A 24080-nucleotide genomic window follows, 5' to 3' on the forward strand; every position below is an offset into this window, starting at 1 on the left:
GAACTGGCATTGTCTAAATCTATCTTTTTGAACGACCCGTCTTGTGGAAATGGATCTAATTGCATTTTTACTTCTGACCATCCGGCCAGGTTACTGACAAACGGTTAGGTTCCGAAACATTTGTTATTTCTAAACATCCAACGTACGGATGTCCTTTGTCCCATTTTGTTCAAACAACAGAAATGTCTCTTGTTTTGGTTTTTGGTATGAACAGTTCTTTGATTTTATCAAAGTTCATTCCTATCACGAAGAGTGAATGCAGCAGTGAAACTCCTACTGACTGTTAGTGGAATCCGCCGCACTTCATCCACAGGACTGGCTCTTTTAACAGTTTTCAACAACAAAGATCCTCACCTCTTGTGAGATCTGACCACGGTTTTTGTGAATTATCGTTCTGCGACTAGTGACACACCGCAGTTGTGTCACAGATGGATACTGACCATCGCAGAGATACAAAGAGTTTTACTTGAATCATTTTATAACAATATTTAATAGATATCTCACAGACAAGCAGATAAATTATACCCTTTACCTTGAACCACCCCCAATCCTCCATATATGGGGTTGTTTCCTCTCGCTTACAGAAGTACATTCTTATCAAGTACATTTTGTGATCAAGACAGTGCCGAAAACATACAAAGCAGATAAGCAAGCATCAAGGTCACATTGTTCCATCTGAGGCCTATTTCTCACACAATCCTAGCACGTTCTAGCTTCAACAAATCGTGTTTTGTTTTAGAATCAGAGCTCTTTTCGATATGGTCTCTTGACAAGTAAAAAACGTCAAAACTTTAAAAGAGGGGCCTGGGTAGCTTAGTGAGTAAAGACGCTGACTACCACACCTGGAGTCGTGAGTTCGAATCCAGGGTGTGCTGAGTGACTCCAGCCAGGTCTCCTAAGCAACCAAATTGACCTGGTTGCTAGGGAGGGTAGAGTCACATGGGGTAACCTCCTCATGGTCACTATGATGTGGTTCTCTATTTCGGTGGGGCACGTGGTGAGTTGTGCATGAATGCCGCGGAGAATAGCGTGAAGCCTCCACACATGCTATGTCTCCGCGGTAACACGCTCAACAAGTCACGTGATAAGATGCGCAGATTGACGGTCTCAGACGCGGAGGCAACTGAGATTCGTCCTCCGCCACCCGGATTGAGGCGAGCCACTACGCCACCATGAGGACTTAGTGCGCATTGGGAATTTGGCATTCCAGATTGGGGAGAGCTCATTTTTTTTTATTGTGAAAGTCCTGATAATTAGTTTCTAGCTAGGTGTGTTGTTTGGTGTTTCAGGGATCAGTTATCAGAGTCTGCTATTTTAATATTAACTAAGTTTCTAGACTGAAACTCCTGGCTACATGATGGTAAATATATGTTGAATAAAAATTATTATTATTATTATTATCATTTTCGGCGCAAGTTGTCACTCTAAATGCTGTCATTCACAGCATTTAATGCAATCCTAAATGCTGTAATTTACGGCATTTAATGCAATCCTAAATGCTGTCATTTATGCCATTTAATGCTTCAAATGATTTAATTGTTTAATATATTTATAAAGTTGATTATATGACAAATATAAAATCAACTTTATCACAGTGAAATAAAGTAGAGTTTATTTCTCGCAATTGTGACTTTATATCTCATTGACCAAACTAAACAAAAGCGGCGTAATTGACGGCGTTTAGGACTGCATTAAACGACGCAAATGACTAGGTTTAGGATTGCATTAAATGCCGCAAATGACGGCGTTTAGAACTGCATTAAACAACGCAAATGACAGCGTTTAGGATTGCATTAAATGCCGCAAATGACGGCGTTTAGGACTGCGTTAAATGCCGCAGATGACAGCGTTTAGGACTGCATTAAACGCCTCAAATGACTAGGTTTAGGATTGCATTAAATGCCGCAAATGACAGCGTTAATAAATAAATGTATATAAAGAGCTGCATTCTTTGCAGGCAAGACAACAAGTAAGACACGCATCCAAATGGAAAATACTTTTTTAATAACCTTAAACCCAAAAGAAACACTTTGTAAAAGCATAACATATTTGTGAAATTCAGTAGTATATACAAAATTGACTCCACAGTCACACTTTAAAGTAAATGTTCACTTTCAAACATTTTTGCCAAGTATATTTTTTTACCCTCACAAATATCCGCATCTGATGTTTCGGATATGAGAAACTCATGCAGAGAACTGATGGCTATGGTGGAGAGAATTAATCCTTACTTGGAGCGGGTCAAGTAGCACCGGTTACAGTGGTGCCGTGACCCAGATGGGAGTGAGGTTTAGGGGGTGAGTGTAATGGTGTCCAGCTGGTACGTGCTGTGCAGTGTGTGTAAAATTCTCTCGCCTTGCCTCAAGAGGCGCACTAGCGACTGATGCTAGAGGCTGTAGCCTTTAGCCTCCTCGTTAGTGGAGTTACGCCTTACACTGGTTCTCTTTCTAATAAATAAAGCAATATTTTGAAGTCAACATATTTACAAGAATAATAAAAACAAACAACTGAACACAATTAAATCGTGGTCAGGCATTGTTCATTGTCTCTGCGTCTTTCAAAATCCTTTACTTAACGGTCAAAACATCGGGGGGGGGCAGAAGCAGTCTTTTCTGAATGACTGCGCCTTGCTTTTTATGGACTTGACAAACAGCCAGGTAAATATATTGTTTAAAATATAATAATGGATGAAAAGGCCACAAAACTGCATAATATGCCCAAAGATGAACTCATGTTAAAGTCCAAACATTAGTGGCAGCAGCGTTAAGAGACAAAGCCCTTGAGGCTTTAACAGATCAACTCCTGATAATCGACTATTAGGGTCTTACCGCCTTCGTCATTGATGGTGTTTGGCTGTTTAGGAAAAAGGCAGGGATAATTTAAATATTATAGAAAACGCCGCTTTTTATGCCGTCTTTGTCAGTCTACAATGCCTTAAATAATGGTGTCTTATGGAAGGTCAAACAGCTCAAAAATCCACATTTTACATTCAGATATTTACGGTGTTTTTGTGTTGAAAGCGGCGTAATTTACGTATTTTGTGGCATATTTTCGTCAAGAACGCTGAAAAAAGCTGCGTTTTTTGGATGAAATGCATTTGGTAAATGACGAATTGTGAACCCTTTGGCTTTCCATATGCATGCAATACAAGCTCTGGCACACAAGCAAAATTAGGCTCGTTTTATATGCCAAATGCCTCGCCTTGGTAGTAGACGAGAGTAAATGGCTGCAGTCAGGGGAGGAGTGAAATAAGTGCTGAAGGGGTGGATTTTACCTTACCTTTTATCATCCTCATTTATTGTTATTATATTAATCAATTTTCTATTTTTCTTTTACTATAAGGTGCAAGTAACATGTATGTAATCTGAGGGGTGACTGAGGGTCTGGCGTCCTGGTTACTTTCATAACCTCCGTTCCCTGATGGAGGGAACAAGATGATGTGTCGATGTAGTGACACTAGGGGTCACTCTTGGGAGCCCCAAACACCTCTGCTTTTTGAAAAAAGGCCAATGGGAATTGGCGAGTGGAATTTGTATGCCACTCCCCGGACATACGGGTATAAAAGAAACTGGTATGCAACCACTCATTCAGGTTTTGTGCTGAGGAGCCGAGACAAGGTCCCAAGTTTCAAGATCTCGTTCATCAGGGAACGGAGGTTACGAAAGTAACCAGGACGTTCCCTATCGGTCACTCACTCGACGTTGTGTCAATGTAGTGACACTAGGGGTCCCTATACAAAATGCCACAACTAGCTGAACTGTGTTACATGGACTGGCGGTGCGAGATGGGCAGACCGCTGTGTGCCTCGTAGCCAGCGCACCAGGCCTTCACATAACCTCCCCCAATGCTCTTATGAGCGTCGAGACTTTTTTGGCATACGTCACCATGACATCACAGCAAGTCAGACAGATTTCTAACCGGCATGCACCTGCTGCTGATCACCAGTGATCGGTTCTGCGCAGAACTTGCTCTCAAACGAGCCTATTCTTCAAACTTTGCTCGTGCGAAAACCTTTTAATTTTGTCAGTCGTGGGACAGGCTCTTGCTGTTTTGTCTGTAACCTCAAATTCATTGGTTATTCCCTTTTCCCGGAAATCAGTTGTGATTGGCTGCATTTTATTATGAAGAACCACAGCAAACTCACCTGTTCTTCGTGAGACATGACTTCATCAAGGGACCCTCTACATGCGAGTCATTGTTACTTATATTTGTTGCTATTTTATTTTTTTCATTTAACAGGGCTCATTTCATGAATGAATGAATGTTGCATTTATATAGTGCTTTTCTGACACTACACTCAAAGCGCTTTACACAGTGAACAGGGGACTCTCCTGGACAACCACCAGTGTGCAGCATCCACATGGATGATGCGACGGCAGCCATAGTGCGCCAGTACACTCCCCACACACCAGCTATTGGTGGTGAGGAGAGTGTAGAGTTATAGAGCCAATTAATGGATGGGGATTATTAGGAGGCCATGATTGAGAAGGGCCAATGGGGGGAATTTGGCCAGGACCACACTCCTACACTTTTCGAGAAGTGTCCTGGTATTTTTAATGACCACAGAGAGTCAGGACCTCGGTTTAACGTCTCATCTGAAGGACGGATAGACTCCAGTAATAAGTGGCAAATCGAGACAATCGATTCAGCAAGATGGCTCATCAACAGGGGAGGTACGTGCAGAGAACATAGGCTGCTGGTTATTCAATATTTTAATTTAACATTATTCGTTTTGTTTGGTCATCTGCTTGATCCTGTCCTTTGATCCTAAAACACCTTGTTTCATGTACTGTAGTGTCTTGGCTCCAGGGGCGGTTCTAGAGGGGGGGCCCGGAACAGAAGCCACGCTGCTCTATTGTATTGAGTGGCATGTCATTGAATTTAATATTGCACTTCTGGATCACACTGGAATGTCATAATTATCACTGATCAGGATAATAGTGTTTTATTGCTTTATGTGTAATATAAGGGCACAAGGGCTTCAGTTTTTTGAAGGGCAGGTTCAGTGAGAGCCAGTCAAGAGATACAGCTGCTGGTGACACACAAACTCCATGTAATCCAGGTCAAGTGGAGTTCTCAAAAGTGCTCTCTCACAGAGGAGTTGCTCCAAAAGATGGTGCTTCAGAATGTGCTGCAGAATAAAGAACTAAATATAATTAAAACAAACAACAAACATTACAAAGTAATAAGTGACCACCTAGTGATCTTAACCTTTAAATGTATTTTTTTCCCATGGGGGCAACAGATATTTGAGAGGCTGGGGGGATGGACTGTAAGTGGGCCAAATATCTTACAAAAATATTCAAAAGAGATCTGTAATTACTCAGGTCAAGTGACTTGGAATAAAAGCTCTGGCATTACTTCACCATCTTTATCTAGCATCACGGCATACTGTGAGAAGGCCACAGACCTTGAAATAAATGGTCATATCTTTTACATGTTATTTTCATGGAAGAAACTGTAAGATTAAAAATGAAAACAGTATTTAAAATAGTGTGAAACTGAATTTTTTGAGTTTTGGAAAAGGTGGTATATGTTCCCTCACATTTAGAGTTAAAGACCCTGTGAAATCAAAATGAAAGTTTTGCTGCTTTAAGTCCATATCTATTAGCTTTAGGGTCATCTATATGCCAGTGTACTTCTAAAAGTTGGCAAAATTCATTTTCAGAAGATATAAGCATTTAAATTCTGCAGTCTCGCTCTTTCGGCTAGAAAGACACAGTCAAATCATGACGTCAAACTGTACTAGAGGAACTTTGTCCAATGAAATGCATTGTTGAATGAGAAGGCACCCGCCCCATTAATCTGCTCACCGCACATGGCTGTGTTTTCACCTGTGCTGATGATTTCTTAGCAGGGCACTTCAGAGAGAGCACAGTCCATGTTGCTGGGTCTTTCCAAACAGAATTTCCACTAATAATCACTGTAGAAGTGAGTTGTGAGTGACTGACCGGTATCAACTTTCAGCCCCCTGAAGCCCTCAGAGTGGAGGGTAATTGTCTTTGAAGGGACTATCACTTCTGATTGGACGGCGTTCACAGGAGTTAGACATGATGAAAGTGTCTGGAGTTTATATTTAATGCAGCCGTTTTTCAGAGGTTTCTTGGGATGTACATCACGAGTGTGTTCTTTGCTCGTTCTATTTAGTGTAGTGTGATTCAAGACATTGATATGTTGTAATGTTTTATTCACTTGCTTCTGATTCATCTTCATGACTCACACAACAGCTCCTGCCTCGTCAACGATGTGCTGTTTTTGTTTGTAATAGGGTCAGTTTGATCACTGTTTGGTGCTCAAGTCAGTGGAAAAGCAGCTGAACTAGGTTGAGATCGCTCAGTTTCTGTACAGTTTCACTCTCTAACAGCAGCACAGTGGACAAAGGAATGTGTGTGAGTGTCTGTATGACTGCACTTATTGGCTACTTTAGAAAATGGCACGAACCGTTCAGCAAGTCCTGCCCCAACTTCATGTTTCAGTAGGAAATACATCATCAGTGTAAAGTAAGCTGTGCTTCTCAAGGCACTTCACGGGACTTTAAATAATTTATCTACATTTGTGGACAGCCTGGTTAGCTGCTACAACCTCAACATCTACTCAGCTTGCTAAGCTCAAAACATAGGCTTTTATGCCCTGCCTGCTCAGCTTAATTAGGGCAGAAGCGGGTGTGTCAAGAGCAAGGGTGTAGATTTGTCTTGAACATTGGGGGGGTTACAGCGTGAAGCATTTACATGTTTCCATTGATCATGGTATAAATATTGGGGGTTGTACTTGCTTGTTTTGATTATTACGGGGGTTACCTCCCCCCCATCCCCCCTGAAATCTATGCCCCTGGTCAAGAGTTATCAGAGGTTGATCAGGTCTCCAACTACTCTCTCACCACCAACACCCCAACAGGCAAACTCATAACACATTCCAACATACTTTTCTTCCTCCAGAACACAGACAGCCGAATCCTCCATAACCTTATTCAGAGTATTTAATTTAATTTACTATGTACAGTATGTTTACTTACAGAGGACAGTATTTACTTACAGGGATTGGTAATAGACATAGAAGTGGAAATACACCCCAACAATTTTAATAAAACTAGGCTTTTAAATTATCATCAAGTAATCACAAATGGCTGTGACTAACCTGATAAAATTATGGTTTGTTATTAACAATAATAATAATGGGGGCCTGGGTAGCTCAGCAAGTAAAGACGCTGACTACCACCCCTGGAGTCGCAAGTTCGAATCCAGGGCGTGCTGAGTGACTCCAGCCAGGTCTCCTAAGCAACCAAATTGGCCCGGTTGCAAGGGTGGGTAGGGTCAGGTTGGGTAAACCTCCTCGTGGTTGCTATAATGTGGTTCTCGCTCTCGGTGGGGCGTGTGGTGAGTTGCGCGTGGATGCCGCGTAGAATAGCGTGAAGCCTCCACACGCACTAGGTCTCTGCAGTAATGCACTCAACAAGCCATGTAATAAGATGCGCAGGTTGACTGTCTCAGATGTGTCAGAGTGACTGTGTCAGACTTAGATTCATCCTCCGCCACCCAGATTGAGGTGGGTCACTACGCCACCACGAGGACCTAGAGCACATTGGGAATTGGGCAGGCCAAATTGGGGAGAAAATCCCCCCAAAAAAACAAAAACAATAATAATAATGCATGACTATGCTCTATATCAATTTCTTTCTGTTCTGATGCATGCATTGTAATGTATGGTTGCTGTATGAACATGTATTATTATTTTACAGAGGCACACTGGTCATGGCAATAAGAAGTGTGAGTCGTCTGCTTGTAAACAGTCAGAGATGTTTCCTCTTCAAAGCATCAAGAGCGCAAGGAACTGCAGCCGCTGCTTTACAGGGTCAGTAAGAGTCTGATATGATATGACATATTGCACACTTAAAGATGTCAATTATTGAGTCAGTTTACAGCAGAACTATTGAATTAGAGTCATGTACTTTTAACAAATGTTACCTTCTTTGCCATTTACTTAATTTTATTATATATTAAATCAATCAATATATACAGTGAAATCCACTCTGAAAATCCACGTGAATCCACTGATACTCTGGGCCTCAAAATGTAATTTAAACCTGGAAATAAATTTTTAGGATTTAGAAAAATTCAAAACGAAGACGTGTGGCAAAAATTGTAATTCTTTGAATTCAACTTTCACTCATTATTATGCACATAATATAATTCATATTAAAATGATGTTAAATTAAAACAATGCAAAATAGAAGCAGTTTCACAAGTGGACTCTCTTACCTGCACTATTCACATTTGCACATATTTAAAACGCACACATGCATAAAATTTGCATAGTTGCATAACATTATAAGAATGCATATATGTTTATAATATTATTGTTGTCTTTTCCTCATCCAATGCAGAAAAGGCCGGTGAAAAGAAGCAAGTGAAAACACGTATGTTTACTTTTTTGTAATATTTGTTGCAATAAACTTAAATCTGCTGATTACAAACCTGCATGTTTATTATATAGTGTTTCTAACCCTTCATATGAACATCTGATAAAGTGCAGTTTAACTGGTGAGATGCTTTAGATCCTGAGGGTCTCCTGACGGAGGAGGAGATCATGATCAGAGACTCTTTTCGCACCTACCGTCAGGAGAAACTCACGTCATGCATCATAATGGCCAACAGAAATGAAGGTGTGTTTGTGTTGTTGTGTTCTAATATATGTAATATAATACAAATAATGTAATGGTATTATATTTCTATTAAATCATATATATTAAATAAAATAACTATTATATTTATAATATAAGTATTAATAGTTCATTTAATTAGTAATAATTGTTTTATATAATTAATTATTATGTATTATTTATATTAAATTAGGATTTTTTGGGCTTTTCTTTAGCAAATATTGATATATGCTATTAATTTTGATTAATCTGATTAATTAATTGGTAGGTCATGTAATTAATTTGATTAAAATTTTAAATGATTAACAGCTCTAAATAAATTATATTATATTAAGGTATTATATATCATAAAAAGCTTAGCTACAGGATTTTTAAATTGCTCTGTGATATTATTTATCAGTACGTCAGCTTCTGTTGTTTTAACACTATTCTGCATTTTTAAAAACATGTTCTTTGTTTTCCTCTAGTGTTTCATCGGGAGATTGTGTCTGAGATGGGGGAACTTGGGGTTTTAGGCCCAACCATTAAAGGTATCTAAAATTTTACGTTTTACTGAGGGTTTAAGTGAAACGGTTGTGGCATTATATAAATAAAATAAAAAATTAAAATAAATAAATAAATAATATCAAGCTATAGAAAGTCTTTTTTTTTTTCTTTTTTTTTGATCAGATTGTTTATGTTTCCAGGAGTGTGGGTTATTCATGTTTTTGAGACGTTACAGACATTACATCAGATATTAGCATAAATAATTCTGATTCAAAGTAATGGCCAGCATCATCCAATCACTGCCAACCATGTTAAAATAAAATTATACTTATATAAATTCTGAATCTATGTACTGATTATCATTGTCCCGTGTCTGCCAAACATGTTGAGTGATCCAAACATCATCTGCAGCCTGAAACTGAACTTTTGATCAGATTTTAGAAGTTTCTTAGAGAGCTTTAGAATGCTCCCTTGCTCCCTATTTAGTGAATGACTTAACCACCAGTGTGCTGTCTGTCTGCACTGGTCTCAGAGTAGTTTAAAAGGCACCTAATTCAATATAAAGCCTCAGAAAGCAAGATTTTTCAGCTTTTGGATGAACCAATTGATTCTCAGTGTGATAATACACAGTGAATATTTTCTAAGGAAAAACGCGCTGAAGTACACATTAGTGTACATTGTGTTCAGCAGGGTGGTGTTTCGCAATAAATTGCTCAAATTTTAAAAAAATGGCATATCGGATGAAACTAGAGACTCTAATCTTTTGACTCAAACAGGTTTCAAAGTGAAAACTTACTGTAATTAGGATTCTTACCAGATGTAGTTTTGTTGGCGTTTCTCCCAAAGACAAACTCCGATGTGGTCTGTGCCATGTTTTTTTGTCACATGACCTTGACGTTGAAAGTTTAACCCTTTACTGACAGCCAAGAGTCTTCTGTTCTGAGATCAGTCGGTTTAAATGAATTTAAAGTATGGGTTGCATATAGCGAAGCCAAAATACAATGTCTATGCATGTGTACATGGGGTCGCTTGAGGTTAAAGAGAAAGGCAGTGTTTATGAGGTCCTATTATTTAAAGTATAAGCATCGACGTTTAGTTATAACAGTTATAACATATATATATATATATATATATATATTAGTTGTCTGTCACTCATATGCACTTTCATGAAAGCATAATTTAATGGCATATTTGGGGGTTATTGTTTAGTAATACTAGTTCATTAGGAATAGAACTTAATAAGCTTTCAGATATACACACATACAACATATTGTCTATGTGCCATGCAGCAAGCGGAGAGATTCTAGGTTGTTTTGGACTGACGGAACCAAACCACGGCAGTGATTAGAGCAGCATGGACACCAGAGTCAAATACAACCCATCCAGTTGCGCCTTCACCCTCACTGGCTCCAAGACTTAGTGATGCATTATTCTTATTATGAAGCCTATCGATCAATAGATTTATTTTGATGTTATCTGGCCATCTGGCTAATGTCAATAACATGTCAGAATTACAGTAAGGTCAAACAACATTCTAGATCATTTATAACTTGTTTCCACATGGTGGTGCCATGAGCCTTTCTTTAAGGACTGCATTCAGTTGATGAGAACAGAAATATTGTTTAGGCATTAATACAACAAATACAACCATTAGATAAAAATGAGATATTATTATAAAATGTGGATAAGCGAAGTCGACAAGCATCTGTTTTATCATGTTCACTCGTGCCTCGCAGGATTACAAACTCACCAGTGGCCGATATTTGCGTGATGATGGGAAGGTACGTGGTTTCATCTTGGAACATGGCATGAAGGATCTCTCCACTCCCAAGATTGAGGGCACGTTCTCCCTGTGGACATCTGCCACTGGCATGATCATCATGGACGAGGTGGAAGTACCAGAAGAAAACCTGCTGCCCAAAGGTTCAGGCCTGGGGGTGAGACCGAGAGAAGTGCAGTTATGATTTATCATTCTGTAGTCAAGTATCACTGGCACTATAATACATAATCAGCTTAAAGACTGTTATTTATTTCATGCTATTATCTAAAGTGACTTGCAGTCCATTCAAGGTAATCATTATATTAATATGTGCATTCCCTGGGAACTGAACCCATGACCAAGTGCTTTGCTCTACCATTTTAACTACAGAAGCATCACTGTATGAAATGATTCTGTAGTAATATAGGTTTACATGCACAGTTATAATTGATCTGTCATCTGTCTGTCCAGTTATATGTGACACAATATCGAATTGAATATTTGAAGGAAGGACATCAGTTCAAAAAGGGACGGGATTACATTTAGCACATAACCTCTGTCTTTTCAAGTGCAACAGTCTGGTTCCGGAAGTAAAAATCACATTCATTTTCTCCATAGCCGAAATGATTTTTAATGATAACTTTAAACCTTTAAAGGTTGTTAATCAGTGATATATGCGTCTGCTGAAGCTGTGTAAAAAATCATGTTTCATAGAATAATTCCTGATGAAGAACTACTCTACCCGTGATCCTAAAGGGAAACGATCCACCAATCAGAGAATCTTGGTCAACAAAGCGTGCCAAAAGAGTTCTGTAGTGATCGCCCACTCCCATGATGCACTGTGAATGACGTAATCGAGTCGGTCTCTCCTACACTCTCAATGACTTACTGAATATGTTGCTTCCCATTTACATTTTTTTTTTTTTTAAATAAATCTAAACTTAAAATATTGTTTCTAAACTTGTAATTGGCAACTTCAAAAACAGACTAAAGAGTACAACTGACTAAAATGAATGAATGTGATATGACTAAATATTGACTCATTTTAAAGGACATTTTCATCAAAAGACTAAAACTATGACTAGAACAAAAAACTGTAAATAAAAAAAATAATTTACACTGGCGGTAGTATTATGGCCACCGGTAGAGGCTACTGCGCAACAATGGTTAACATAAAACAATGTACTGAAGTGTTACTTTTTTACTTAATATTTGAGAATATGAACTGGCTAAATCTTTTGACTTTATCATTTTATTGTTACTTGAATATAATTTGAATTTTGGTAATATTTCAGTGCAAATTTGAATCTAGTTGACAGCCCTAGACCATGTTGTGCTCTATTGTGGTCCAAATAACTTGTATATATGCTGGATGAAGCTGAGCTACAACTGCATTATATACACTATATTGCCAAAAGTATTCGCTCACCCATCCAAATAATTGAATTCAGGTGTTCCAATCACTTCCATGGCCACAGGTGTATAAAATGAAGCACCTAGGCATGCAGACTGCTTCTACAAACATTTGTGAAAGAATGGGCCGCTCTCAGGAGCTCAGTGAATTCCAGCGTGGTACTGTGATAGGATGCCACCTGTGCAACAAGTCCAGTTGTGAAATTTCCTCGCTACTAAATATTCCACAGTCAACTATCAGTGGTATTATAACAAAGTGGAAGCGATTGGGAATGACAGCAACTCAGCCACGAAGTGGTAGGCCACGTAAAATGACAGAGCGGGGTCAGCGGATGCTGAGGCGCATAGTGCGCAGAGGTCGCCAACTTTCTGCAGAGTCAATCGCTACAGACCTCCAAAGTTCATGTGGCCTTCAGATTAGCTCAAGAATGGTGCGTAGAGAGCTTCATGGAATGGGTTTCCATGGCCGAGCAGCTGCATCCAAGCCATACATCACCAAGTGCAATGCAAAGCGTCGGATGCAGTGGTGTAAAGTACGCCGCCACTGGACTCTAGAGCAGTGGAGACGCGTTCTCTGGAGTGACGTTTCACGCTTCTCCATCTGGCAATCTGATGGACGAGTCTGGGTTTGGCGGTTGCCAGGAGAACGGTACTTGTCTGACTGCATTGTGCCAACTGTGAAGTTTGGTGGAGGGGGGATTATGGTGTGGGGTTGTTTTTCAGGAGCTGGGCTTGGCCCCTTAGTTCCAGTGAAAGGAACTCTGAATGCTTCAGCATACCAAGAGATTTTGGACAATTCCATGCTCCCAACTTTGTGGGAACAGTTTGGGGATGGCCCCTTCCTGTTCCAACATGACTGCGCACCAGTGCACAAAGCAAGGTCCATAAAGACATGGATGAGTGAGTTTGGTGTGGAAGAACTTGACTGGCCTGCACAGAGTCCTGTCCTCAACCCGATAGAGCACCTTTGGGATGAATTGGAGCGAAGACTGCGAGCCAGGCCTTCTCGTCCAACATCAGTGTCTGACCTCACAAATGCATTTCTGGAAGAATGGTCAAAAATTCCCATAAACACACTCCTAAACCTTGTGGAAAGCCTTCCCAGAAGAGTTGAAGCTGTTATAGCTGCAAAGGGTGGGCCGACGTCATATTAAACCCTATGGATTAAGAATGGGATGTCACTTAAGTTCATATGCGTCTAAAGGCAGATGAGCGAATACTTTTGGCAATATAGTATAGATCTATTAGTCCGACTTTGCAAAAATTGGACTAAAGCATTTACCTTACACTTTAAAAGATAAATTATTGCTTTAGTTCCGACTGAAATTAAACTTTTAAAGTGCATGTAAATGTACTGATCGGGGACTAAAAACGAAATGTCTTTCATTTCGGTTCGTTCTGAGCAAAAACAGTATTTTTTCATTCCGGTTCAGAAGTTCCGCAGCCTTCTTTCCAAAAGGTTACCGGCTGGAACTAAAAAGAACGGTTAATAAAGTTATTTTTAATGTGACAGTGCTCTGCGCTAAGGGATGAATGAAATACCAATTGCGGTGTTGCCAGATCTCGCAAGACAAACAAGCGACTTGGTCTGGAAAAACAAGCCCAAAATATGCCACTCGCCTCACCAAAGTGAAAATAAGCCATGTTTCCCTGGTGTGGTGGATTTATTGGCATAGAAATCATAACAAGCAGGTAATTAACAGTTAAGTATAATTTTATTTACAGATCTGCTTCTGAGTCAAAACCCGGCATCATCAAATCTGTATTAATGCATCATATCGAACAATAATTCAATGAAGACTTGGAAACAACTGAGAAATTTACTTTTTACCTCTAATAATTTATATATATATATACTGTGTGTGTGTGTATATATATATATATATATATATATATATAGACAAAATAATTTTCCTAAAAATTTGTGGACATGTGGACAGTGAGACTAAGTTGTGAAATTTTAAATAGTACCAAGCTATAAAAAGTCAGATTTTTTTCCATCAAATTGTTTGTTTCCAGGAGTGTTGTTTATTCATGTTTTTGAGACGTAACGTGCATTACATCAGAAATTAGCATAATTCATTCTGATCTAAAGTAATGGCCAGCATCATCCAATCACTGCCAACCATGTTAAAATAAAATTATACTTTATAAATTCTGAATCTATGTACTGATTATCATTGTCACATGTCTGCCAAACATGTTGAGTGGTCCAAACATTATCTGCAGTCTGAAACTGAACTTTTGACCGGATTTTAGAAGCTTCATAGAGAGCTATAGGATGCTCCCTTGCTCCCTATTTAGTGAATGACTTAGCCACCAGTGTGCTGTCTTTCTGGACTGGTCTCAGAACAGTTTGAAATGCATCTTATTAAACTGCATCCAGTTACGTGTTTAGTTAGTAAAAGTGTTTTTTACCCCACATTGCAAATATTTAACACTGAATATTCTCTTCTGTTGTAGGTACCCATGATATCCACACTCTTATCCTGGGCCGAGCCATCACTGGACTGCAGTCCTTCATGGTGGAAAAATTAGACAGTCTCTTCAGTCCCCTGCGGGACAGATCACGTACACTGAATGCAGCTGCTTTTTACCAATAGGCCATATAGTTCCTGGAAGCTATTTAGGGGTTGCATCATTTACCACTACAACTTCTTTGAAGTCTTTAATAATGAAAATATCTAAATCTGGTGTTCATAGGTGGAAAAACCTAAAAGTATTTTATTTAAGTTCTTTGTCATTTTTTAATGTTATTATATAGTCCCTGTCAAAGAGCTATTTTTCTCTGTTGTAACTAGATCGCAAGGTTTTTTTTATAAGTAGGTTTGTAAAGAAAAGTGCAGAACAAGTTAAAAAAGTGCATGTTTGTTTGTTTTTGCATTACTGTGTATAGAAAAATATTAAAACTATTCACTCAGGTATTGTCACACCCAAGAAAAATAATTTTAAGGTTTACGCATTTCAGTTTCATAACAAAATTCCATCAAATTGAACCGAGTAATCTTTAACTCTTTAGAGACCCGGGACCTCATTCCACCCCCTGTACCTCATCCATTTTTTGGAGTTGTGCCCACACCTCTTTAGTATTCCTCAATCTATGTCTTATAAGTAGAGTAACATAAAATAAAAAATAAAAATGGCAAAGAAAAATACATTTATAATTAAGTACCAAAAGTATGTAGGGTCTCTAGAGACCCACGGTATGCAAGAGTGTCGGTTTTGTGTTTTGCACTTCCATAAATTATATTTTTTATAATTATTTCATACCTATTTAAGTTTACTATCACAGGATATCTATTTCTTTGTGTATTACAAGATAAATGAGTACTATATTCATACAAATAAATACTATATCACGTTGACTTTCTGTGCAACACTGAACTATCAAAAATGGTGAATTATCAGTATTTTATATGCGTATACACATACATGTTATTTATTACTCAAGGTGGCACTGATGTGTCAGTAATTTACTTGATTTACATTGGACATTTCTATCTGATGAAGAATCAACATGGAAGTAAACTATAGCAAGTACAACACATGAAAAGTATATGACAATTGTCATTTGGGAGTACTGTTGAAATTATATAAGTTGTGCATCTATTTAAACTGAACAAGTACATGAGAAAATACACATGAGCTACACATACATTACACATGTGTAGATTATGTGTTATGTGTAGCTCAATATGTGTTTGACAGCCAGTTGCATCTCATGAAATTTCAGTGTGAAAAGGAATCCTGTTTTTGATTTGTTTCATTATCTCTTTAATTTATGAAAAATAAAACATCAAAATATATTTTATTTTATTGTTTTCTAATTGCCTTGAAAATATTTTAAAAGTTTTAAGCTATCTGGGTATTTTGTACATCCATTTTTGATAGATATAAGTGCCGGATCTCTAAAGACCAGAATATGTAAGAGTGTTTGGGAAAATGACCATGCATTTAAGGGTTAATAACATAAAAACTAAATATTTTAAGTGTTTGTTAAACATAACACAATTCAATTTGATAGATTTTGTTTTATTTATTTATTTTTTTATGAAACTGAAATGCTTAAATCTTAAAAACAGGCTAAAATATCTAGTTCCACTTTATATTTGAAGTCTTTAACTACTATGTACTAACATTAAAATACATAAAATACAATGTATTTACTGTGTAACTTCATATTGTTCACATAAGATTCACATTTGCCGTTACTATACCGGCAGGGTTAGCGTTAGGTTAACAGTGTAACTACAGATGTTATTAAATGCAGGTACTTTAAATGTAAGTACAATGCAACTTCATGTATTTACATATAAAAGTACGTTGTATCAACTGCTTATGTGCGTAGTAGTTAAAGACACCTAATATAAAGTGGGTCCAAATATTTTTTGCATGTATGCTGTTATGAGCTGAAACTATTTTAAAGATTTAAAGCTGCTGAATAAATTGTAAAATAAAATAAATGATAGTGTATCCACTTTATTCTCATTACACAGATAGCACTGCAAGGTTTTAGGGAGTTTTTAAATCATCTTTTTTTTTTTCTTGCGGTCTACATAAAGTGAATTGCCAAAAAAATGTAATGTGATTTCAAACAAAAATGCTGTGAAAAAAGGCCTTAATCCTGGCCAGCTCAGACCTAGTCATTGAGACACAAACAATGCTGTTGTAAATCAAACTACATTTTTATTTCAAAGAAACGTAGACATTTAAATGCATCAAAATATATATGAAATTAGCATATTAATTTCGGACACAACATTACAATTCGTCAACTTCTTCTAACAGTTCAGGTTCACTTTCAAACATAGATGCTTCAGGAATTATATGTTAAATTACTGTGAGGAAACAAGATGCATCGCCTCTATAAATTACTTAAATAACTGGTATGATGTTTGCGTAGATCAATTAGTTGTAAATACACTTCTACTACTCATGTTCTGCCGTAAGTGTGCCATGCCTTTGAGACTCTTCATATTCTGTTATTGCTGCACTGCTCAGTTGTGTATCTATTGCTCAGTGCTGTGCTGCAGGCCCTTGTTAATGGCTGCCAGGGTTTGACTGGCTCCTTGTAGCTCCATACTCAGCTGACTGCTCCTCTCCAACACCTCAGACAGCTCACTAATGCTGGCCTCCATCCCCTGACTGTGCTGTTCATAAAACACAAACATCTGCTCCTTTACCTGCTGACACATCTCACGCACCTGCACAAAAACACACAGAAATGTAAAATATGTTACACTTTCAATATCTTTCTTTGTTTCTGTTGTACCAGTGCTTTGTATATCACTGCGAGAACCTTTTTAATGAGTTTTTCCTCAAAGCTGTCCATCACGTGTTGGTCCATGGCCCGTCTCTCGTTGATTCTCTCGATAAGGTCCTGTGCTTTCTTTCCAATCTCATCTATACTTGAACTTGTGGGAGATAACAGGCCAACATCTTCCATAGTGTTGTTGGCCATTGAATTTCTGGTTGAGGTTTTTGAAATACCGATACCAGAGTCCTCACTGTCAAAGGGTGAAAGATGAAATGTGGGGTGTTCATAATCAAATGATATGGACTAAACTAGAAGTGCTTCTGGCTCACCTCTGCGGCTCAATGCTGTCATCCAGACTTACAAATGATAGCGCTTCACCTGTTGCGTTACGCCCCTCATCTGGCACCTGGATTGACAAGACGGTTATGAAGCATTGTTGAATAAATCTGGCACGACCACAATATGTTGATGCCTTACCACCTTTGCTGATGCTTGGTGATGACCAGCTTTGGGAGTTGACTGCAAAGTTGTGGAGTCTGAGTTTCCAAAAAAGTGCTGAGCCATGGCCTGATGGAGTGAATATATAAAGATGATAATATTGAACATTACACATGAAGTCAAGTCATTTTTATTTGTATAGCGCCTTTGACAACACACATCGTTTTAAAGCAGCTTTACAGAAAATTGTGCTGTAACAGAAAATTAAACTGTAATATCTAGAAAGTCTTAAGAGTCATCATTGTGTAGTTTGATTAAATACAATTGTGAATTGTGTATAAAAATAAGTAATTAAATAATAATTGTATTTAGAAACCCAATGAAAAGTTTTGCATGATGTAACAAGCCCATACAAAATAGTGATGTATAAGATAGTAATATCATGGCACTTTAAAATATACCATGATGCCACTATGATATTTAAAGGTTCTCCACGGTACTTTAAAGAATACTATTGTAAATGTCGAAAAACAATGGTTGTACCATTGTATTTTTGTTAGTTTAAGGGTGTTCGCGATTATTTTTAGTACATAAATCGCAAACTATGTGCAATTTTACGACTCCCTGCAATAAACGGTGTCCTCTTTTTAAAAAACGAGGCAAAATTGACCAGATAATTTAATATTTCGTTCGTATTAGCATGCTATCTTTCACGTTTTAACGAGCTTGTTGCTAAGCAAACGTGTATTCTTTTACCTACACGTTTAATAAAGTGTCACAGTCGAGTAACGCGTCTCTGGATATTTTAAATTCAAAAATAGCAGTTTATAAGTCAATATGAATGAACATGTGGTTAGTTTTGCGAGTTTATTCGGAGTTGTTTACGTTTGTTCAAGTCCACAGAGGCCTCAAAATGATGCGCGTGACCTGCGCGTGGGCAAATTCCAGGGAAATTTGATTGTTTATAGATAAATAAGAATACTTCTGAATCTTTTGAAAACTTCGGTATTATTATGAAATGTAATTCGGGATATTTCAAGGATTTAATATGCTACAATGGATTATATTACGTTGTTTACAACATGATTAATCCATGTCATTGCCCCAGTTTTGCATAAATAAAACACAGCTGTCTTAGATTAACCCTTGTGCGACCGTCTGGACATTTTTGTCTTTTTCATTTTTGTTTTTTTCGATCATTTTGGCTGTTAATGCCAACGGCATAAATATTGCCAAAGGTGTGTATTTTAGGGGGAATTTTGATATTTCAACCTCAGTCCCTATAAAACATCTATAATACACTGTGTACACAAAATAGTTACACTCAGGACCTTCAGGACAAAAATGTCCCCATTGAAACCCAATTTTTGCAATTGCAATATGCAATATGAAATGCAATATTTGATCCCAGTGCCATTAAAGCATAAAATCATTAATTCTATGATATTATGTTTTCATTCCGGAGCCCTGGCTTCAAAATTTACATTTTTAATATTTTCCACCAGATGGCGCCATTTTTCTAATTTTTAGCCTATGGAGCAAATACATGCTTTTCCCCTATTTTCTGTTTGCTGTATTATAGAACACTGCAGGACAATTGAATAAATGATGCAGCTAAAATTGTTTGGGTGTGTTTTGTATGTGTGTATTGAGACATTTGTGTGTGTTTGTGTGTGTGTGTATACAGGTTTTGCTATACTTGTGAGGATCAAGTATTGAGAATCAATCTCTTCTGTGAGGACATTTCTGGTTGCGAGAAGCTTTTGGGTGGTCCTCACAAGGGAAATGGCATATAAAGTTATGTTTTTATTTATTTATTTGTTTTTTTTTTTTTTTATGTAAAAATACAGAAAGTTTTTTGTGAGGGTTAGGTTTAGGGGTAGGGTTAGGGGATAGAATCTATAGTTTGTACAGTATAAAAATCATTATGTCTATGGAGGGTCCTCACAAGTATAGCAAAACCAACATGAGTGTGTGTGTGTGTGTGTGTGTGTGTGCACGTGTAAAAAAACAACAGTGGCATTATGTAAATAAACTGGCATTTAAAGGGTTAAAATCTTCTAAAATGAATGAATATTTGGTAGTTATGATTAGTACTGATGTTGGAAGTCAGTGAAAGTGGAAAATAATATTAATATACAGGTGCTGGTCATATAATTAGAATATCATCAAAAAGTTGATTTATTTCACTAATTCCATTCAAAAAGTGAAACTTGTATATTATATTCATTCATTACACACAGACTGATATATTTCAAATGTTTATTTCTTTTAATTTTGATGATTATAACTGACAACTAAGGAAAATCCCAAATTCAGTATCTCAGAAAATTTGAATATTACTTAAGACCAATACAAAAGAAAGGATTTTTAGAAATCTTGGCCAACTGAAAAGTATGAACATGAAAAGTATGAGCATGTACAGCACTCAATACTTAGTTGGGGCTCCTTTTGCCTGAATTACTGCAGCAATGCGGCGTGGCATGGAGTCGATCAGTCTGTGGCACTGCTCAGGTGTTATGAGAGCCCAGGTTGCTCTGATAGTGGCCTTCAGCTCTTCTGCATTGTTGGGTCTGGCATATCGCATCTTCTTCTTCACAATACCCCATAGATTTTCTATGGGGTTAAGGTCAGGCGAGTTTGCTGGCCAATTAAGAACAGGGATACCATGGTCCTTAAACCAGATACTGGTTGCTTTGGCACTGTGTGCAGGTGCCAAGTCCTGTTGGAAAATGAAATCTGCATCTCCATAAAGTTGGTCAGCAGCAGGAAGCATGAAGTGCTCTAAAACTTCCTGGTATATGGCTGCATTGACCTTGGACCTCAGAAAACACAGTGGACCAACACCAGCAGATGACATGGCACCCCAAACCATCACTGACTGTGGAAACTTTACACTGGACCTCAAGCAACGTGGATTGTGTGCCTCTCCTCTCTTCCTCCAGACTCTGGGACCCTGATTTCCAAAGGAAATACAAAATTTACTTTCATCAGAGAACATAACTTTGGACCACTCAGCAGCAGTCCAGTCCTTTTTGTCTTTAGCCCAGGCGAGATGCTTCAGACGCTGTCTGTTGTTCAAGAGTGGCTTGACACAAGGAATGCGACAGCTGAAACCCATGTCTTGCATACGTCTGTGCGTAGTGGTTCTCCCCCACATTTTTGAATGGGTTTTGTTTCACAGTCCTCTCCAGGGTGCGGTTATCCCTATTGCTTGTACACTTTTTCTACCACATCTTTTCCTTCCCTTCGCCTCTCTATTAATGTGCTTGGACACAGAGCTCTGTGAACAGCCAGCCTCTTTTGCAATGACCTTTTGTGTCTTGCCCTCCTTGTGCAACGTGTCAATGGTCGTCTTTTGGACAACTGTCAAGTCAGCAGTCTTCCCCATGATTGTGTAGCGTACAGCACTAGACTGAGAGACCATTTAAAGGCCTTTGCAGGTGTTTTGAGTTAATTAGCTGATTAGAGTGTGGCACCAGGTGTCTTCAATATTGAACCTTTTCACAATATTCTAATTTTCTGAGATACTGAATTTGGGATTTTCCTTAGTTGTCAGTTATAATCATCAAAATTAAAAGAAATAAACATTTGAAATATATCAGTCTGTGTGTAATGAATGAATATAATATACAAGTTTCACTTTTTGAATGGAATTAGTGAAATAAATCAACTTTTTGATGATATTCTAATTATATGACCAGCACCTGTATATTTTTATGGCAATTTGTTGATGTGGACATTTTTGCCCTCTAAGGTCCTCTGAGTAACTTTTTTAAATTGATGCACAAGGGTTAATTTGTGCATTTATGAGAGGCATATGATGTGATTTAATCCTATATTTAGACTTAAATGCGTAGATATCGTAATCTTTCCAGTCCCAGAGCAATGGGACTTTTAATATAAAGAAGAAAAAAAGGAAAATCTACAAAATTACAGTGACATTTACCTTGCTATGGTAATACAATATTACCATATTCATATGGCTCATTCTATAATTTAGGGTACATTTAATGTCCATTGATGATGATTATAAACTACTAACCATTTTCTTCAGAAATATCTAATTTTATCCATTAAGGGAAAGCATGTTATAATATCACACAAATTTTGTGCACCCCATGTTTCATTTTGTTTGAAATTGCCATGATGTTTCTTAATTGACAGTTTTCGCATTGTGAGTGGGTCTTAAGTTCAAAATGAAAAAGTTTTATAGTCAACATAATCCATATTTTATTTATTTCTAAATTCCAAATACTTTTTTGATTGAGTTTGATATTTTAATAAAGAAAATATCTTATTTTACTCATTTCCACACAAGGTCTGTCAACTATGTTACTAACCAAACATCCCCCTGCAAATAAAATATGGCTTATCCTAAAACTATGTGACCAGCATCATGTGATGTCATTTTTCTCTGTGGTGGACACTTTGAACACATAATAGTGAGTGTCCTTTCTCTTTTTTCAATATTTTACTTAACAAATGCATATTGTCAAGGAGTATATTCATTGACCGTCAACTATGTTGGGTACATTTTTATGGTTTGCAATATTTTTATGATTTTAACTAAAATATTTATTCAAATTTGAGGTTAACGTGATCAAGAAAATGGCATGTGGTTGGCCAGGCAAGGCCTACCATTGAAATTATGAGACAAAATGGGGGAATTGACAACTATGTTACTCTATAGGGTCAACTCTTGGGTAACATAGTTGACGTGACCCTACTGTGTTCACTGATGTCCACTGATGAAAATGAATTATTTTCCATAGATCTGTTTTTGTCATAATTTAAGCCTGTATGTGTCAGATTACACTGAGGGTGTGTGAATCATGATGATTAGGGATTAAGGAACATTTAATTGATTTTACAAAATTAACTAGATATTGTTCCTTTGCAAGTTAAAACATCTTTTTATGTAAATGGTGTCATTTTATTTTGTGAAATAAACAGGATATTACTTTTTCAACTATGTTACTTTCACCGTCAACTATGTTACAGCTGATTTATTTACATTTCAAATAACAAGAATGCTGCTTCTGATATCCTTCAAGGCATACTTTACCTCCACAAAGGTTGGAGTTTCCCATAACATCTCTTAAAACTACCAAAATTATATTTAAGGCAGATTTATGATTAAAAGAAAACGTTAATGTCACTATAGTGACAGTGCAGAAAATATCACATGAACATCTGCAAAAACATACAATTCTTAAAATTATTTTAAAAGACTTACTGCACATATGGCAGAATAGACAAAAGAACCCTTAATTATGTGGGTTACCTGAAGTGTAGCATTTAATCAGTGTCTGTAATGGCATGCAGTTAGTCCATAACATAGTTGACAAACTCAATAGGGAAAACATTTTTTCCTTTATAATATCAAAATTGTGTGTAATGCATAAGCTTTGCAACTAGCAGATATGTTACACTGAAGAAATGTCAGCCTGTGGGGGAGAGCGGAGAGGGTTAGGGAAAACCGGCAGGTTGAACGGCCCGGCGAACCAGTTTTTGGGTCAAAATTCCCTGTTTCCAGGTAATAGGAACAGGACGAGGGGAAGGAGAGGGGGAGAGAGGAGAATGCGAGTGTCAGCGAGCGGAAGTGTTTACATTGTTGCTCTGGGCTTCGGCCGACCCGTTGCAGGATGGCTTTCTTCAGATCTTCGTACACCAGGAGGTTGGACGCAGGTAATTGGTGGGCCATGAGTTGGGCTTCCCCGGACAAAAGCAGCTGGAGGCAGGCCACCCACTGAGTGCTGGGCCAGTTCCATGCTCCAGCAGTCCACTCGAAGAGCTCAAGGAATGCCTCTGGGTTGTCTTGATGTCCCATATTCGTCAGTGTGACGTGCGGTACAGTCGTAGGTGCGGCTGAAGACCCCTCCTGGTGTACCAAGCACCTGCCGGTCCTCCACTTGAGCCTGGAAGAGTGCCTGGAACCACTGCTCGTGTTCCAGACGCAGCTCAAGCAGTGACTGATGTTGGGCTTTGTTGGATGTTGGCGAGGGTCTTGAATGCTTCGGCCAGCATTGAGGACTCCATGATGGCGTTTTCTTCCTCCTAATTCCCAG

The 24080-nt window shown here is 38.0% G+C and overlaps 2 protein-coding genes across 14 annotated transcripts; one reads left to right on the forward strand and one right to left on the reverse strand.

Moving 5' to 3' along the window:
• The first annotated feature begins 1604 nt into the window (after window positions 1–1604).
• Window positions 1605–16188, forward strand: LOC127451855 (glutaryl-CoA dehydrogenase, mitochondrial-like). 8 transcript variants are annotated; one of them, XM_051716848.1, is made up of 6 exons: window positions 1605–4673; window positions 7736–7848; window positions 8381–8413; window positions 8552–8659; window positions 9124–9186; window positions 14778–16188. In XM_051716848.1, the coding sequence occupies exons 1-6, from the start codon at window positions 4654–4656 to the stop codon at window positions 14915–14917; spliced, it is 477 nt and encodes a 158-aa protein (XP_051572808.1). In that variant the 5' UTR covers window positions 1605–4653; the 3' UTR covers window positions 14918–16188. The 8 variants fall into 8 exon arrangements, 3 of the variants coding, with proteins under 3 accessions (XP_051572808.1, XP_051572809.1, XP_051572807.1); XM_051716849.1 differs by lacking the exon at window positions 1605–4673 and adding an exon at window positions 4690–6389; XR_007899152.1 differs by lacking the exon at window positions 1605–4673 and adding an exon at window positions 10879–11079 and having other exon boundaries at window positions 7144–7848; window positions 14778–14921.
• Window positions 16189–16339: 151 nt separating this feature from the next.
• On the reverse strand, window positions 16340–18937 carry LOC127451854 (synaptonemal complex central element protein 2-like). Of its 6 annotated transcripts, none has more exons than XM_051716846.1 (5): window positions 18895–18937; window positions 18052–18138; window positions 17901–17977; window positions 17614–17821; window positions 16340–17518 (listed from the first exon to the last, which is right to left on the reverse strand). In XM_051716846.1, the coding sequence occupies exons 2-5, from the start codon at window positions 18133–18135 to the stop codon at window positions 17324–17326; spliced, it is 564 nt and encodes a 187-aa protein (XP_051572806.1). In that variant the 5' UTR covers window positions 18136–18138; window positions 18895–18937; the 3' UTR covers window positions 16340–17323. The 6 variants fall into 6 exon arrangements, with proteins under 6 accessions (XP_051572806.1, XP_051572805.1, XP_051572804.1 ...); XM_051716845.1 differs by having other exon boundaries at window positions 18049–18138; window positions 18895–18912; XM_051716844.1 differs by lacking the exon at window positions 18895–18937 and adding an exon at window positions 18770–18861 and having other exon boundaries at window positions 18049–18138.
• Window positions 18938–24080: the final 5143 nt, after the last annotated feature.

This window comes from Myxocyprinus asiaticus, chromosome 14 (assembly GCF_019703515.2).
Source record: "Myxocyprinus asiaticus isolate MX2 ecotype Aquarium Trade chromosome 14, UBuf_Myxa_2, whole genome shotgun sequence".
In the NCBI taxonomy this organism is placed as follows: domain Eukaryota; kingdom Metazoa; phylum Chordata; class Actinopteri; order Cypriniformes; family Catostomidae; genus Myxocyprinus; species Myxocyprinus asiaticus.